Here is a 14,597-nt window from a genome sequence, read left to right on the forward strand (position 1 = left end):
AACTGTATGAACTCTCCGTCGGAACCATAGGAACTCTCCGTCGGAGCTAGAGAAACTCTGATGTTCGTTCTGGTGTGAGTACGGAGGAAAGCTCGGTATGGGTGTTCCCTTTGAACGAAGAACGCGGATTCGTTGCTTACATTTTTAGTTAGGAAAGTGAGGGCAATGATCCCCGATGCCGATTGGTTATGACCAATGTTAGGAAGGAAGATAGGAGGAAGAAGCCTCCTACCAACGTGGGTCCTAGGCGACATTGTTTATGGGAAAACTCAGATTTTCCGTTAGGTAGATCTCCACTTTTTTCGTTAGGCCACTACCCGCTTTCTCCGTAATTCTTAAGAGCGCCTAATAAACCCAAGGACCCTTCTAAAAAAAACCAGCTGAAAACACTTCTAGAATTAGAAAGTCTTCTCAGACAAACAGTTTGACTTAAACCATGTGTGCGAACAATGCAGTTAGGATTTCAACTTTATGGCGGGTCCTTGGGCCTATGAAGGGTTCGAAGGATGGCACGTAGACCGTTGGCTGTCGAGCCGCGCGGGATGGAGTGCAGATTTTTTTTTTTTTTTTTTTATTTATTTATTTAAATTCACTATTTGTCCAATTTGGACATTTGGTGGAATTTTTTAGCGGTTACATTAGCATGTTGGTGGCTACCCCCAGCGGGGTACCATCCTCGTGTTTGTTAGGTTATGTCCTTTATAAGGTCTGCTGGGTGCTTCCTTTTTAGTCTTCTGTCCATATTTGTGATTTTGTATGTTTCCGCAGCTAGCCGGTTTATGTGTGTTGCTATTCTTGATTTGTATTTCTCGGAGTATCTGCTGGTTTCTTCCTTGACCGTTGGCATTCCCAGGTCCCTTCGTATATCTTCGTTTCTGACGTACCAAGGTCCGTTTACTATTGTTCTGAGTATTTTAGCCTGTATTACCTCTATTTTGTTTATATGGCTCATTGCTGCCGTCCCCCATAGTGGTATTCCGTACGTCCAGATTGGTTTTATGATCGTTTTATATATTTTTACTTTATTTTCTGTGCTTAGTTTGGATTTTCGGCTTGTTAGCCAATACATTTGTCTCCTTGTTTTCTGTATTTTTTCTACTATTGATTTGATGTGTAGTTTCCAGGTAAGTTTTTGATCTAAGTGGAGTCCTAGGTATTTGACATGCTTTGTTTGCGTTATATGCGTACCGTTCAATAGGATGTTTGGTGGTATCTTTTTCCGTAGCGTGAATGTAATATGGTTGCATTTATCGGGGTTTGCTTTTAATTGTTTTTCTTGTAGCCAATTTTCTATTTTTACGATATGTTCTTGTAGTATTTTGACTGCCGTTTCTGGGTTAGTATGCCTGACTAGTATAGCTGTGTCGTCCGCGAATGTCAATACTGTGCTGTTGGTAGTTGTTGGTATGTTCGCCGTGTATAATGTGTATAGTATTGGGCCTAGGACGCTTCCTTGTGGTACCCCGGCCTTGATGTCTTTAACTTGAGAATGTGTGTCCTTCATTTTTATTACGAAGGTTCTGCTGCTTAGGTAGGATTTTATTAAGTGGTGTATTTGCTCCGGGAATTGTTTCCTAATTGTTTGTAGTAGACTTTCATGGTTAATTTTATCGAATGCTTTCTCTATGTCTATAAAGAGGGCTGTGCAGTATTCCTTGTTTTCTAGTGCTACTATTATTTCGTTTATAAGCCTGTGCATTTGCTCTATCGTGGAGTGTTTGTTTCTGAAACCAAATTGGTGATCCGGTATTAGTTTTTTTGTCTCTATTATTGGTTTTATGCGGTCGTATATTATCTTTTCCAGTATTTTGGAAAATACTGGGAGCAGTGATATTGGTCTGTAAGATGCAGTTTGGTGCGGGTCTTTGCCTGGTTTATGTAACATTTTGATTTGTGCTAATTTCCATGGTTTGGGGAAGTATTGAATTCTTAGAATTGTATTGAATATTATTGTAATTAGTCTTATTGCTTTTGGCGGAAGGTTTTTCAAGATTTTACCATTGATTAGGTCGATTCCTGGCGCTTTGTTGTTTTTTGTTTTATCAATTATGTTTCTAATTTCTTGTGCCGATGTTTTAGGTATGGTGTATTCCTTGTCGGCTGTGGTAGTAGTGGTTTGTGGATCCTCCTCCGTATGACTTTTGAGGTTGCTGTTGTTGATAATGTGTGGTGTGAATGTGTTGCAGAGGTGGTTGGAGAATTCTTCAGCTTGTTCTTCGTTGCTTCTTGCCCATGTGTTATCTGCTTTTCTGATTGCCGGGACGGGTATTATTGGCTTCCTTATTTTTTTCGTGGCTTTCCATAGTGAATAGTTGGTGTTCTCGTGTGTGGAGAGTGTCCCTATGAACTTTGCGAATTCGTTATCGTTGTGCTCCTTTATTTTGTTTTTTATTTCCTTTGCAAGTTTGTTTAAGTGTTTTTTGTTTTCTCGGGTTCTGTATTTTTGCCATTTTGCTTTTGCTTTTCTTTTTTCTTTGATTTTGTCGAGTATTTCTTGCGGGATTGTTATTGTTTGTCTGCTGGTTGGTTCGGGAGTAGTGGTTGTCCTTGCTGCTTCCTGAATAGTTGCTGTCAATGTTGCTACTGCCTGTTCTATGTGTTCAGGAGTTTTTAACGGGATGTTGCAGTTTATTTTGCTTTCTATTATTTCTTTGAAGGTTTGCCATTTGGTGGTTTTGTTGCATAGTGTTTCTGGTTTGCTATAGTGAATTGGTTTGTTTCTGTATTCAATTATTATGGGTGTATGATCGGAGCTGAGCTCGAGGTTGGGTGTTATTTTTAGTTTATTTGTGTTTAGTCCCCTTGTAACTGCAAAGTCCAGAAGATCTGGTTTTTTGTTCAGGTCAGTCGGTCAATGTGTCGGTGTTCCTGTGGATAATATATTGAGGTTATTATTTCTTATGTATTTTTCCAGTGTTCTACCTCGAGGTGTAATGTTTCTTGACCCCCAAAGCGTGTGCTTTAAGTTGTAGTCTCCCGCTGCGATGTACTTGTCCCCTAGGTCCTGGAAGTATTCTTCCCACATTTGTGTTGTTATTTTGTGTCGCGGAGGCACATATACTGCTGACAACTGGAAGTAGTTGCTGCTAGTTTGAACTGTAACAGTGGTTGCTTGTAAATATTCTTTGTTAACTTGGCTGTGTAGATAATGTTTGATATCGTTTCTGACTATCACTGCTGTCCCTCCGTGAGCTTTTCCTGAGGGGTGTTTGGTATCATATATGGTGTAGTATGGTATTTTCAAGTAGCTTTTTGTAGTGAAGTGTGTTTCTGAGACAAGTAGTATGTCTATATTGTTATTGTATATGAATGTTTTAATTTCGAGGGCCCGTTGTTGCAGGCCATTTGAGTTCCAGGCTGCTATTTTTAGAGTGTCCGTTTTTATTTTTTGCTTAGCACGTTTGTAATTAGTTGTAGCATGACTGTGATTTGTTGAGTTTGCTGTTTTAGTACTGCATTTTGTTCGCTTATCATTCTGGTTAGCATTTCGGTGTTCTTTATGGATTGTTTGAGTAGTTCTTTGATTTCTGCAGTGTCATTGTTACTATTGCTGTGGTATTGGTTGTGTGTATGTGTTGATTGGCTGGTTATTTGAGCATAGCTTAGACCACCAATGGTGTTGGTGCTGATAGGTTTGGTGTTTGTTGCTTGCTCTGTACTTGGAATTATTTCAGGATTTGTGCTGTCCTGTTGGGCTTGTGTGTTAGTGATTGTTCTGCTTCGTAGGGGCGGGAACAGTTTACGTTGTAATTGTTTTCTTACTTCACATCTTTTATAGCTGGCTGGGTGGTTTCCGTTACAGTTGTAGCATTTAACCTCCTCAATTTTTCCCGTGGATGGGCAGTGTGTCGTGAGATGATTTTTTGCGCATTTAACGCATGCCGGGGTTCTATTACAATAGTTTTTGGTGTGTCCGTATTGTTGGCATCTTATGCATTGTGGGATTTCTTTTTTATGTCTGGGTGGCTCCACTTTTACTATTGTGTTTAGTAATTTTTCTATATCGTATATTTCCTTATTGTTGTTTTTAGGTTCTAGTTCAACTAGGAATAGCGGTAGTGGTTGTTTGGTATCGTATTTGTTTATGTTATTTATTGACCTTACTTGGTGTCCGATTTTTGCCAGTTCTTCACTTATTTTTCCAGTATTTGTTTTTGGGTGTAGTCCCCTGATTACTGCTTTGTAGCTTTTGTCTGTTTTGAGCTGAAAAGTGTGATATGCTGCATTTTTTTTCCTTTAGTGATCTTGTAATTTTTCTGAATGTTTCTGGGGTGTTGGTTTGTACTTTAACCTGGTCTATTTTTATCTGTTTGATGATGTAGTTGTCTTTCCCTGCGATGTTGTTTAGCAGTTCGATGAGGGGGTCAATTATTTTTGCGTCTACGTATATTGGTGGTGGTTTGGGTGTACGGTTTGTCGGACTTTCCGTTGGGTCCGTTGCTGCCTCTTCTGGCAGTGCGCTGAATGGATTGTGCAGTTTGATATCTTGTAGCCATTGTTTTTTTTCATATGTATCAATTTTCCTCGCGCTTGCGAGCGGGGTTACCTTCCGTTTTATGCTAGAGGTTGCCACCGTCCAGCTTTCTTCCTGGTGTATTGGTATGTTTTGCTCTTCATCGGATTGTGTTGTTTCCATAATATCATCATTTTTCTCTACATATGTAGAGTCTGTAGCTTTATTTATGAAAAATGTTTCACCGGAGTTAATTATTTTTATTGGTGGAATCTGCATGATTCCACGTTTTGTCTATTTTTGGCTTTAACTTTGTCCCTATCTCTTCTCTCTTGCCGCACTTTCACTGGAGCACTGTTTCGCACGTCCGTTTAGGTCGCCTGCCCAGGCGGAACTGTGGTGTGGAAGTTGACGTTCAGGGCCCTAAGTATCTTGGTAAGCTTCCTGTAGGCTTCTGGGTTCGTCGGCAGGATTTTGACTTTGTTATTGGTTATCTTCAAGTTGTAGTCCTCCTTGGAGATATCTCTCTCTCTCTCTAAGGACTTGATCATTGTTTGAATGTCGATGACATCATCAACAAATATTGGCGGTGGAGGGGGGGGGGGGGTTCTCTGTGCGTGATGGTTTGATGGCGGATCTGCGATTTCCATGGCGTCGTTTGAGGATTCCAATACTGCGAACCTGTTGTGAGTGTTAATTTGTATTGATGGCTGTTCGTTCGAGTTTGTTTTTGATGTTTCAATTTTGCGTTTTTTCGACTTATTGGCGTCGTTGGCACGGGGGGATCTGCTGCACTTTTGCCACGGAGGGGGTAGCGCGGGGTAGTTGTGTGTTTGCTCAGGAGAGCCTGGTCGTGAATGCTGGGCCATCATCGAGCTAGCTAATTCAATATGAATAACTAGTCGTGAGGCTATGAGGCAAAATTCGGGTTGGGGTTAGGTACGTGGGATTTTCTTCTCCCTGACGGATAGGAAACACTTAGGAGGATAGGAGCACGCTGTGTTCACTTTCGACGGTTGGGTGACACGTGTTGCTTTCGAACTTCACTGGGCACTAGAGACACGTCTGCACGCTTCGGCACTCAACAGCGAACTGAACATGAATATGTAAACGCGAAAAAGGAAACACGTTCCCTTGTGAATCGTGAGTGGAGAATTTCGTAAAAAACAGAGTTGATCAGTTTGTCTCTCAATGGCTTCAAAGAACAATTACCACTGTTTTCCAGGTAACAATTACCATTGTTTTCTGTTTTTTCTTTTTTTTTTCATCGCAGTGCCGATATTACGGCGCAAGTATCGCCACCGAACGAATAAATTTTCTGACCATTTGTCACGCATTTTCCATGTGCCGAACAAAATTTCGCAAAATTTCGTAATATGCAAAGTAATGTATGTCGGTACAAGCACGGCATCTGGTGTAATGTGATTTGTTAAAGAGGAATCGGGTTAGGGGAGTGAGTGTGTCAACGTTGTCCGATGTTAATTAATTTTCCACTGGAAATTTCGGTTTGAAATATCGGTGAAATAAGGGTGGTAATTTCGCGCTCTTTTAACAGTTACACCCCCTTTCTCACCCTGCGCGCATTTAATTTCTGTTAATTATGCAAATAAACTGGCTTAATTTCTCTTTAAAACTCGATAATTTTAAAAAATCTTCTATTCCGAAGAGAAGCATAGAGGAACTATTGTTAGTTCTTCTATGATGTGTTGACTGCTACCATAGATCTACATGTTTCACCTGTAACCTGTAGTATTCAGCCTTTATAAAATATCATGTTACAACGAAAGAGATTTACGTTTCATAATGTTCTCCAGTTATTCGCGTTATTTGCAGTTTTTCGATTGACGATATGTATTTCGCTTTAATAATTCCAACATTTACAATCGCCTCACGTCATCATACCTCTAACGATAACCTTATAGCTGCTTTCAGTTTTAATTTCATTTTAATTGCCCGAGTTACTTTTGCTTGATTCAAGTTTAGCTGTTTAACGCTATAGTTGTGAATTCCTGCAATGTCATTTACAAGTTGCCTTAATTGTTCTATTATCTGTTCGTGAATATAGGTAGGAGGCGACCTAGTGATTTTAGTTGTGATTATGAGTTTTAATTCCGTAGTCATTTTCTCTGAGAGCGAGTTTTCCCTCTCTTAACGCCGTTAGCCGCCTTTCCTAAACACATCCGACTTCTCTCGCCAATACTAACGCAGTGTGTTAACTTGACACGACACGTCTATTCGAGTCTTCACTGCTCAAAGAGTGGTTGAAAATATCAATTTCTAGAACATATCCAAAAATCATGCAAAAAGTTGCAGGGACTCCTGCTAGGACAGCCGAAGTACAACTCTCCAGGTATAAGTGAATAGTGAAAAAGTGCTTCAAAGTGATAGTGCTGCAAAGTGATAGTGAGGAGGAAATAAAATAGCAATGCAGATACCAGCTATAAACATAGCAACAAAAGGTGAAACATATTATATAAAAAACAAACAAATTAACATGGAGACAGAAGAAACAAAAGAGCATCGGGGACAGGAAGATAGCAATTCAGAATATGAAAGATACTACCAGGACGAAAGCTGGAAGCTAGCGAAGGCTAGCAAAAAACGCAAAACAACTACAGACATAAGTGCCATAGGAAACCCAGCTACAGAAAAGCAGCGATGGCTGCAAGAATTACCATTAAGTAACTCCTTCAACTCACTAACGGAAGAAATAGACGCTGACCCCGTAAATAAAACCATTATCCAAACAAATCATATTACAAAACCACCACCAATCTTTGTTGAGGCCCAAATAATAGACCCGCTCATCGATCTACTAAATAATCTAGATGAGAAAAACAACTACACAATAAAGCAAACAAAATTGGAACAAGTAAAAATACAAACAAACACCCCAGAAACATTTAGAAAAGTTATAAAAGCATTAAAAGAAAAAAATGCTATTTACCACACGTATCAGCTTAAAACTGAAAGGAGCTATAAAATTGTCATAAGAGGATTGCATCCTAAAACGAACATACATAAACTAAGCGATGAGTTAGCTAAAATTGGTCATCAAACAAGAACAATAAACAATATAACAAGATTCGACACAAAGCAACCATTACCACTATTCTTAATAGAACTGGAACCCAGAAACAATAACAAGGAAATATATGATATCAAACAAATACTAAACACAATAGTAACAGTCGAACCACCACGACACAAAAAAGATATATCTCAATGCATGCGGTGTCAACAATACGGACACACTAAAAATTATTGCAACAGAAGCCCAGCTTGCGTCAAGTGCGCAAAAAATCACTTAACTATACACTACCCATATTCTGGAAAAATAGAAAAAGTTAAATGCTACAACTGTAACGGAAACCACCCAGCCAGCTATAAAGGATGTGAAGTAAGAAAACAATTACAACGTAAACTGTTCCCGCCCCTACGAAGCAGGACAATCACTAACACACAAGCCCAACAGGACAGCGCAAAACCTGAAATAATACCAAATACAGAGCAAGCAATAAACACCAAACCTATCAGCACCAACACCATTGGTGGTCTAAGCTATGCTCAAGTAACCAGCCAACCATACACACAACCAATACCACAGCAATAGTAACAATGACACTGCAGAAATCAAAGAACTGCTCAAACAATCCATAAAGAACACCGAAATGCTAACCAGAATGATAAGCGAACAAAACGCAGTACTCAAACAGCAAACCCAACAAATCACAGTCATGCTACAACTAATTACAAACGTGCTAAGCAAAAAATAAAAACGGACACTCTAAAAATAGCAGCCTGGAACTCAAACGGCCTGCAACAACGGGCCCTCGAAATTAAAACATTCATATACAATAACAATATAGACATACTACTTGTCTCAGAAACACACTTCACTACAGAAAGCTACTTGAAAATACCATACTACACCATATATGATACTAAACACTCCTCAGGAAAAGCTCACGGAGGGACAGCAGTGATAGTCAGAAACGATATCAAACATTATCTACACAGCCAAGTTAACAAAGAATATTTACAAGCAACCACCGTTACAGTTCAAACTAGCAGCAACTATTTCCAGCTGTCAGCAGTATATGTGCCTCCGCGACACAAAATAACATCACAAATGTGGGAAGAATCAGTTCCGCCTGGGCAGGCGACCTAAACGGACGTGCGAAACAGTGCTCCGGTGAAAGTGCGGCAAGAGAGAAGAGATAGGGACAAAGTTAAAGCCAAAAATAGACAAAACGTGGAATCATGCAGATTCCACCAATAAAAATAATTAACTCCGGTGAAACATTTTTCATAAATAAAGCTACAGACTCTACATATGTAGAGAAAAATGATGATATTATGGAAACAACACAATCCGACGAAGAGCAAAACATACCAATACACCAGGAAGAAAGCTGGACGGTGGCAACCTCCAGCAAAAAACGGAAGGTAACCCCGCTCGCAAGCGCGAGGAAAATTGATACATATGCAAAAAAACAATGGCTACAAGATATCAAACTGCACGATCCATTCAGCGCACTGCCAGAAGAAGCAGCAACGGACCCAACGGAAAGTCCGACAAACCGTACACCCAAACCACCACCGATATACGTAGACGCAAAAATAATAGACCCCCTCATCGAACTGCTAAACAACATCGCAGGGAAAGACAACTACATCATCAAACAGATAAAAATAGACCAGGTTAAAGTACAAACCAACACCCCAGAAACATTCAGAAAAATTACAAGATCACTAAAGGAAAAAAATGCAGCATATCACACTTTTCAGCTCAAAACAGACAAAAGCTACAAAGCAATAATCAGGGGACTACACCCAAAAACAAATACTGGAAAAATAAGTGAAGAACTGGCAAAAATCGGACACCAAGTAAGGTCAATAAATAATATAAACAAATACGATACCAAACAACCACTACCGCTATTCCTAGTTGAACTAGAACCTAAAAACAACAATAAGGAAATATACGATATAGAAAAATTACTAAACACAATAGTAAAAGTGGAGCCACCCAGACATAAAAAAGAAATCCCACAATGCATAAGATGCCAACAATACGGACACACCAAAAACTATTGTAATAGAACCCCGGCATGCGTTAAATGCGCAAAAAATCATCTCACGACACACTGCCCATCCACAGGAAAAATTGAGGAGGTTAAATACTACAACTGTAACAGAAACCACCCAGCCAGCTATAAAGGATGTGAAGTAAGAAAACAATTACAACGTAAACTGTTCCCGCCCCTACGAAGCAGAACAATCACTAACACACAAGCCCAACAGGACAGCACAAATCCTGAAATAATTCCAAGTACAGAGCAAGCAACAAACACCAAACCTATCAGCACCAACACCATTGGTGGTCTAAGCTATGCTCAAATAACCAGCCAATCAACACATACACACAACCAATACCACAGCAATAGTAACAATGACACTGCAGAAATCAAAAAACTACTCAAACAATCCATAAAGAACACCGAAATGCTAACCAGAATGATAAGCGAACAAAATGCAGTACTAAAACAGCAAACTCAACAAATCACAGTCATGCTACAACTAATTACAAACGTGCTAAGCAAAAAATAAAAACGGACACTCTAAAAATAGCAGCCTGGAACTCAAATGGCCTGCAACAACGGGCCCTCGAAATTAAAACATTCATATACAATAACAATATAGACATACTACTTGTCTCAGAAACACACTTCACTACAAAAAGCTACTTGAAAATACCATACTACACCATATATGATACCAAACACCCCTCAGGAAAAGCTCACGGAGGGACAGCAGTGATAGTCAGAAACGATATCAAACATTATCTACACAGCCAAGTTAACAAAGAATATTTACAAGCAACCACTGTTACAGTTCAAACTAGCAGCAACTACTTCCAGTTGTCAGCAGTATATGTGCCTCCGCGACACAAAATAACAACACAAATGTGGGAAGAATATTTCCAGGACCTAGGGGACAAGTACATCGCAGCGGGAGACTACAACTCAAAGCACACGCGTTGGGGGTCAAGAAACATTACACCTCGAGGTAGAACACTGGAAAAATACATAAGAAATAATAACCTCAATATATTATCCACAGGAACACCAACACATTGGCCGACTGACCTGAACAAAAAACCAGATCTTCTGGACTTTGCAGTTACAAGGGGACTAAACACAAATAAACTAAAAATAACACCCAACCTCGAGCTCAGCTCCGATCATACACCCATAATAATTGAATACAGAAACAAACCAATTCACTATAACAAACCAGAAACACTATGCAACAAAACCACCAAATGGCAAACCTTCAAAGAAATAATAGAAAGCAAAATAAACTGCAACATCCCGTTAAAAACTCCGGAACACATAGAACAGGCAGTAGCAACATTGACAGCAACTATTCAGGAAGCAGCAAGGACAACCACTACTCCCGAACCAACCAGCAGACAAACAATAACAATCCCGCAAGAAATACTCGACAAAATCAAAGAAAAAAGAAAAGCAAAAGCAAAATGGCAAAAATACAGAACCCGAGAAAACAAAAAACACTGAAACAAACTTGCAAAGGAAATAAAAAACAAAATAAAGGAGCACAACGATAACGAATTCGCAAAGTTCATAGGGACACTCTCCACACGTGAGAACACCAACTACTCACTATGGAAAGCCACGAAAAAAATAAGGAAGCCAATAATACCCGTCCCGGCAATCAGAAAAGCAGATAACACATGGGCAAGAAGCAACGAAGAACAAGCTGAAGAATTCTCCAACCACCTCTGCAACACATTCACACCACACATTATCAACAACAGCAACCTCAAAAGTCATACGGAGGAGGATCCACAAACCACTACTACCACAGCCGACAAGGAATACACCATACCTAAAACATCGGCACAAGAAATTAGAAACATAATTGATAAAACAAAAAACAACAAAGCGCCAGGAATCGACCTAATCAATGGTAAAATCTTGAAAAAACCTTCCGCCAAAAGCAATAAGACTAATTACAATAATATTCAATACAATTCTAAGAATTCAATACTTCCCCAAACCATGGAAATTAGCACAAATCAAAATGTTACATAAACCAGGCAAAGACCCGCACCAAACTGCATCTTACAGACCAATATCACTGCTCCCAGTATTTTCCAAAATACTGGAAAAGATAATATACGACCGCATAAAACCAATAATAGAGACAAAAAAACTAATACCGGATCACCAATTTGGTTTCAGAAACAAACACTCCACGATAGAGCAAATGCACAGGCTTATAAACGAAATAATAGTAGCACTAGAAAACAAGGAATACTGCACAGCCCTCTTTATAGACATAGAGAAAGCATTCGATAAAATTAACCATGAAAGTCTACTACAAACAATTAGGAAACAATTCCCGGAGCAAATACACCACTTAATAAAATCCTACCTAAGCAGCAGAACCTTCGTAATAAAAATCAAGGACACACATTCTCAAGTTAAAGACATCAAGGCCGGGGTACCACAAGGAAGCGTCCTAGGCCCAATACTATACACATTATACACGGCGAACATACCAACAACTACCAACAGCACAGTATTGACATTCGCGGACGACACAGCTATACTAGTCAGGCATACTAACCCAGAAACGGCAGTCAAAATACTACAAGAACATATCGTAAAAATAGAAAATTGGCTACAAGAAAAACAATTAAAAGCAAACCCCAATAAATGCAACCATATTACATTCACGCTACGGAAAAAGATACCACCAAACATCCTATTGAACGGTACGCATATAACGCAAACAAAGCATGTCAAATACCTAGGACTCCACTTAGATCAAAAACTTACCTGGAAACTACACATCAAATCAATAGTAGAAAAAATACAGAAAACAAGGAGACAAATGTATTGGCTAACAAGCCGAAAATCCAAACTAAGCACAGAAAATAAAGTAAAAATATATAAAACGATCATAAAACCAATCTGGACGTACGGAATACCACTATGGGGGACGGCAGCAATGAGCCATATAAACAAAATAGAGGTAATACAGGCTAAAATACTCAGAACAATAGTAAACGGACCTTGGTACGTCAGAAACGAAGATATACGAAGGGACCTGGGAATGCCAACGGTCAAGGAAGAAATCAGCAGATACTCCGAGAAATACAAATCAAGAATAGCAACACACATAAACCGGCTAGCTGCGGAAACATACAAAATCACAAATATGGACAGAAGACTAAAAAGGAAGCACCCAGCAGACCTTATAAAGGACATAACCTAACAAACACGAGGATGGTACCCCGCTGGGGGTAGCCACCAACATGCTAATTTAACTGTTAAAAAATTCCACCAAATGTCCAAATTGGACAAATTGTGAATTTTAATAAATTAAAAAAAAAAAAAAAGTTGCAGATGACGTAGCCTTCCGCAGTTTTACCAATTGATCTGTGCATTAGTCTCATACACAGGGTGGTTGGTAACTGGTGGTACAAGCGGAAAGGGCGTGATTCTACGCGAAAAAAGAAGTCGAAAGTATAGAATAAAAATTTTTCGTTTGAGGCTTTGTTTTCGAAAAAATCGACTTTGAATTTTCGTTCGATACGCGTGCACTTTATCACGTCTCGTTATAACGGTTCTCACTGTAGATCGTTGTCTCGATGGATATTAGCTTTTACCGTAACAGAAAATTAGGAATACATAATGAAATAATATGAAGTAATCATAAAGTTTATTATTACAAAAATTGCTGAAAATGTTGCTCATTCTGCCGAACACATACTTCTGCTCTTCTAATTAAATTTCTAAGTCGATTTTCTCGAAAACAAAGCCTCAAACGAAAAATTTTTTTTCTGTATTTTCGACTTCTTTTTTCGCGTAGAATCATCCCCTTTCCGCTTGTACCACCAGTTACCAACCACCCTGTATAATAATGACACTCGATCTGTTCTTTCATAGAACGATAACGTAACAACGAACGAACGAACGAAGACAAAAGATAATAGAAAGAACACGAGATGTAGGAAATATTAAACAAATAATTTCTCGTATAAAATTCGAAATATTAATCGCATTGATTAACGATCGATTGTTTTTTCAGTTTTCAGAAACAAATGTATTATTTGCGAGAAATTCGTTAATAGGTTTGTTTATTCTGTTCTGTTCTGCCAGCCAAGGAGGATCCTTTGGTGCAAGCAGCGATTCAAGGCATTCCAGAGGAGGCTGCGAAGAGGGGAGTGTTCCCAGAAGACGTGCTTCGTGCAAGGTTCCTCAAGGTAATTTCACATTGACTTTTGTTATTATTGCGTCAAAATTTCAAGTCCTACGAATATGTTAAAAATACAGCTATCTGTAGAAGCACCCAAAAATGTTTCCTACGCTTTATTCAATCCTTGTAAACTCTTTACCACTTGTTTTTCCTGAGTTGAAAACTATATAATAACTTTGAAAAATACAAGACATTGCATAAACTCTGAGAACATATTTGGCCGTCGCGTTTTGCAATTTTGTAACATTTTTTGCAACATCGCTTGTTATGCTGCCCGCTGGTTGTTACCGCTTACAGTTCTATTGCCGTATCACGATCTTACGCGGATTTCTACAGTTAACACCTTTGTCGATCAAATGTTCATAGGGCCAAATTTTTTAAACTGTTCATTTCTGTGAAAACTGCCTCTGATTATCGCCTTTAACGATCTAAAATACCGCCAATAAAACACATTCAGATAAAAAATTTTGCAGTTCGGGTGCTACTATCCTTTCTTTTTGTTTTATTTAGTTATTTTATTATTTTAAAGTTTATGATAAGGAGTTATTCGAGGGACAGGACAAATTTATGGTTTACCGTTTTTACGTTTCAGGTGGAAGAGGTGGCTAGACGATTAGCCATGGTACCCGAGGAAGGTGCTGCACTGCCTGTTTATTTCCTTAGTTATCTTCAAAGCTACTTGATGATTAAAAACGCCAATCCCATTCCCCAAAGTGAGATCGAGGACAAGCCGATTGATGCGAGCAATCTTAACACATTCGAGATTCTTCATCGGGCCAGGTAGGTACCTTTTTCGATTTGAATTTTGTTTTACTGTCAGTCATCGAACTGGTAGTTATTTTAGAATGTT

The 14,597-nt window shown here is 39.0% G+C and overlaps 1 protein-coding gene across 9 annotated transcripts in view; it reads left to right on the forward strand.

Annotated features, from left to right (window-relative positions):
• Window positions 1-14,597, forward strand: part of LOC126924116 (MICOS complex subunit Mic60) — a 107,820-nt gene that overhangs the window by 25,075 nt on the left and 68,148 nt on the right. For all 9 annotated transcript variants that reach the window (XM_050738251.1, XM_050738252.1, XM_050738256.1 and 6 more), the window contains 2 exons: window positions 13,651-13,754; window positions 14,340-14,527. In XM_050738251.1, the coding sequence (XP_050594208.1) occupies window positions 13,651-13,754; window positions 14,340-14,527 (292 nt within the window). The remainder of the gene's footprint in view (window positions 1-13,650; window positions 13,755-14,339; window positions 14,528-14,597) is intronic.

The sequence above is a fragment of the Bombus affinis genome, chromosome 14 (genome assembly GCF_024516045.1).
Source record: "Bombus affinis isolate iyBomAffi1 chromosome 14, iyBomAffi1.2, whole genome shotgun sequence".
In the NCBI taxonomy this organism is placed as follows: Eukaryota; Metazoa; Arthropoda; class Insecta; order Hymenoptera; family Apidae; genus Bombus; species Bombus affinis.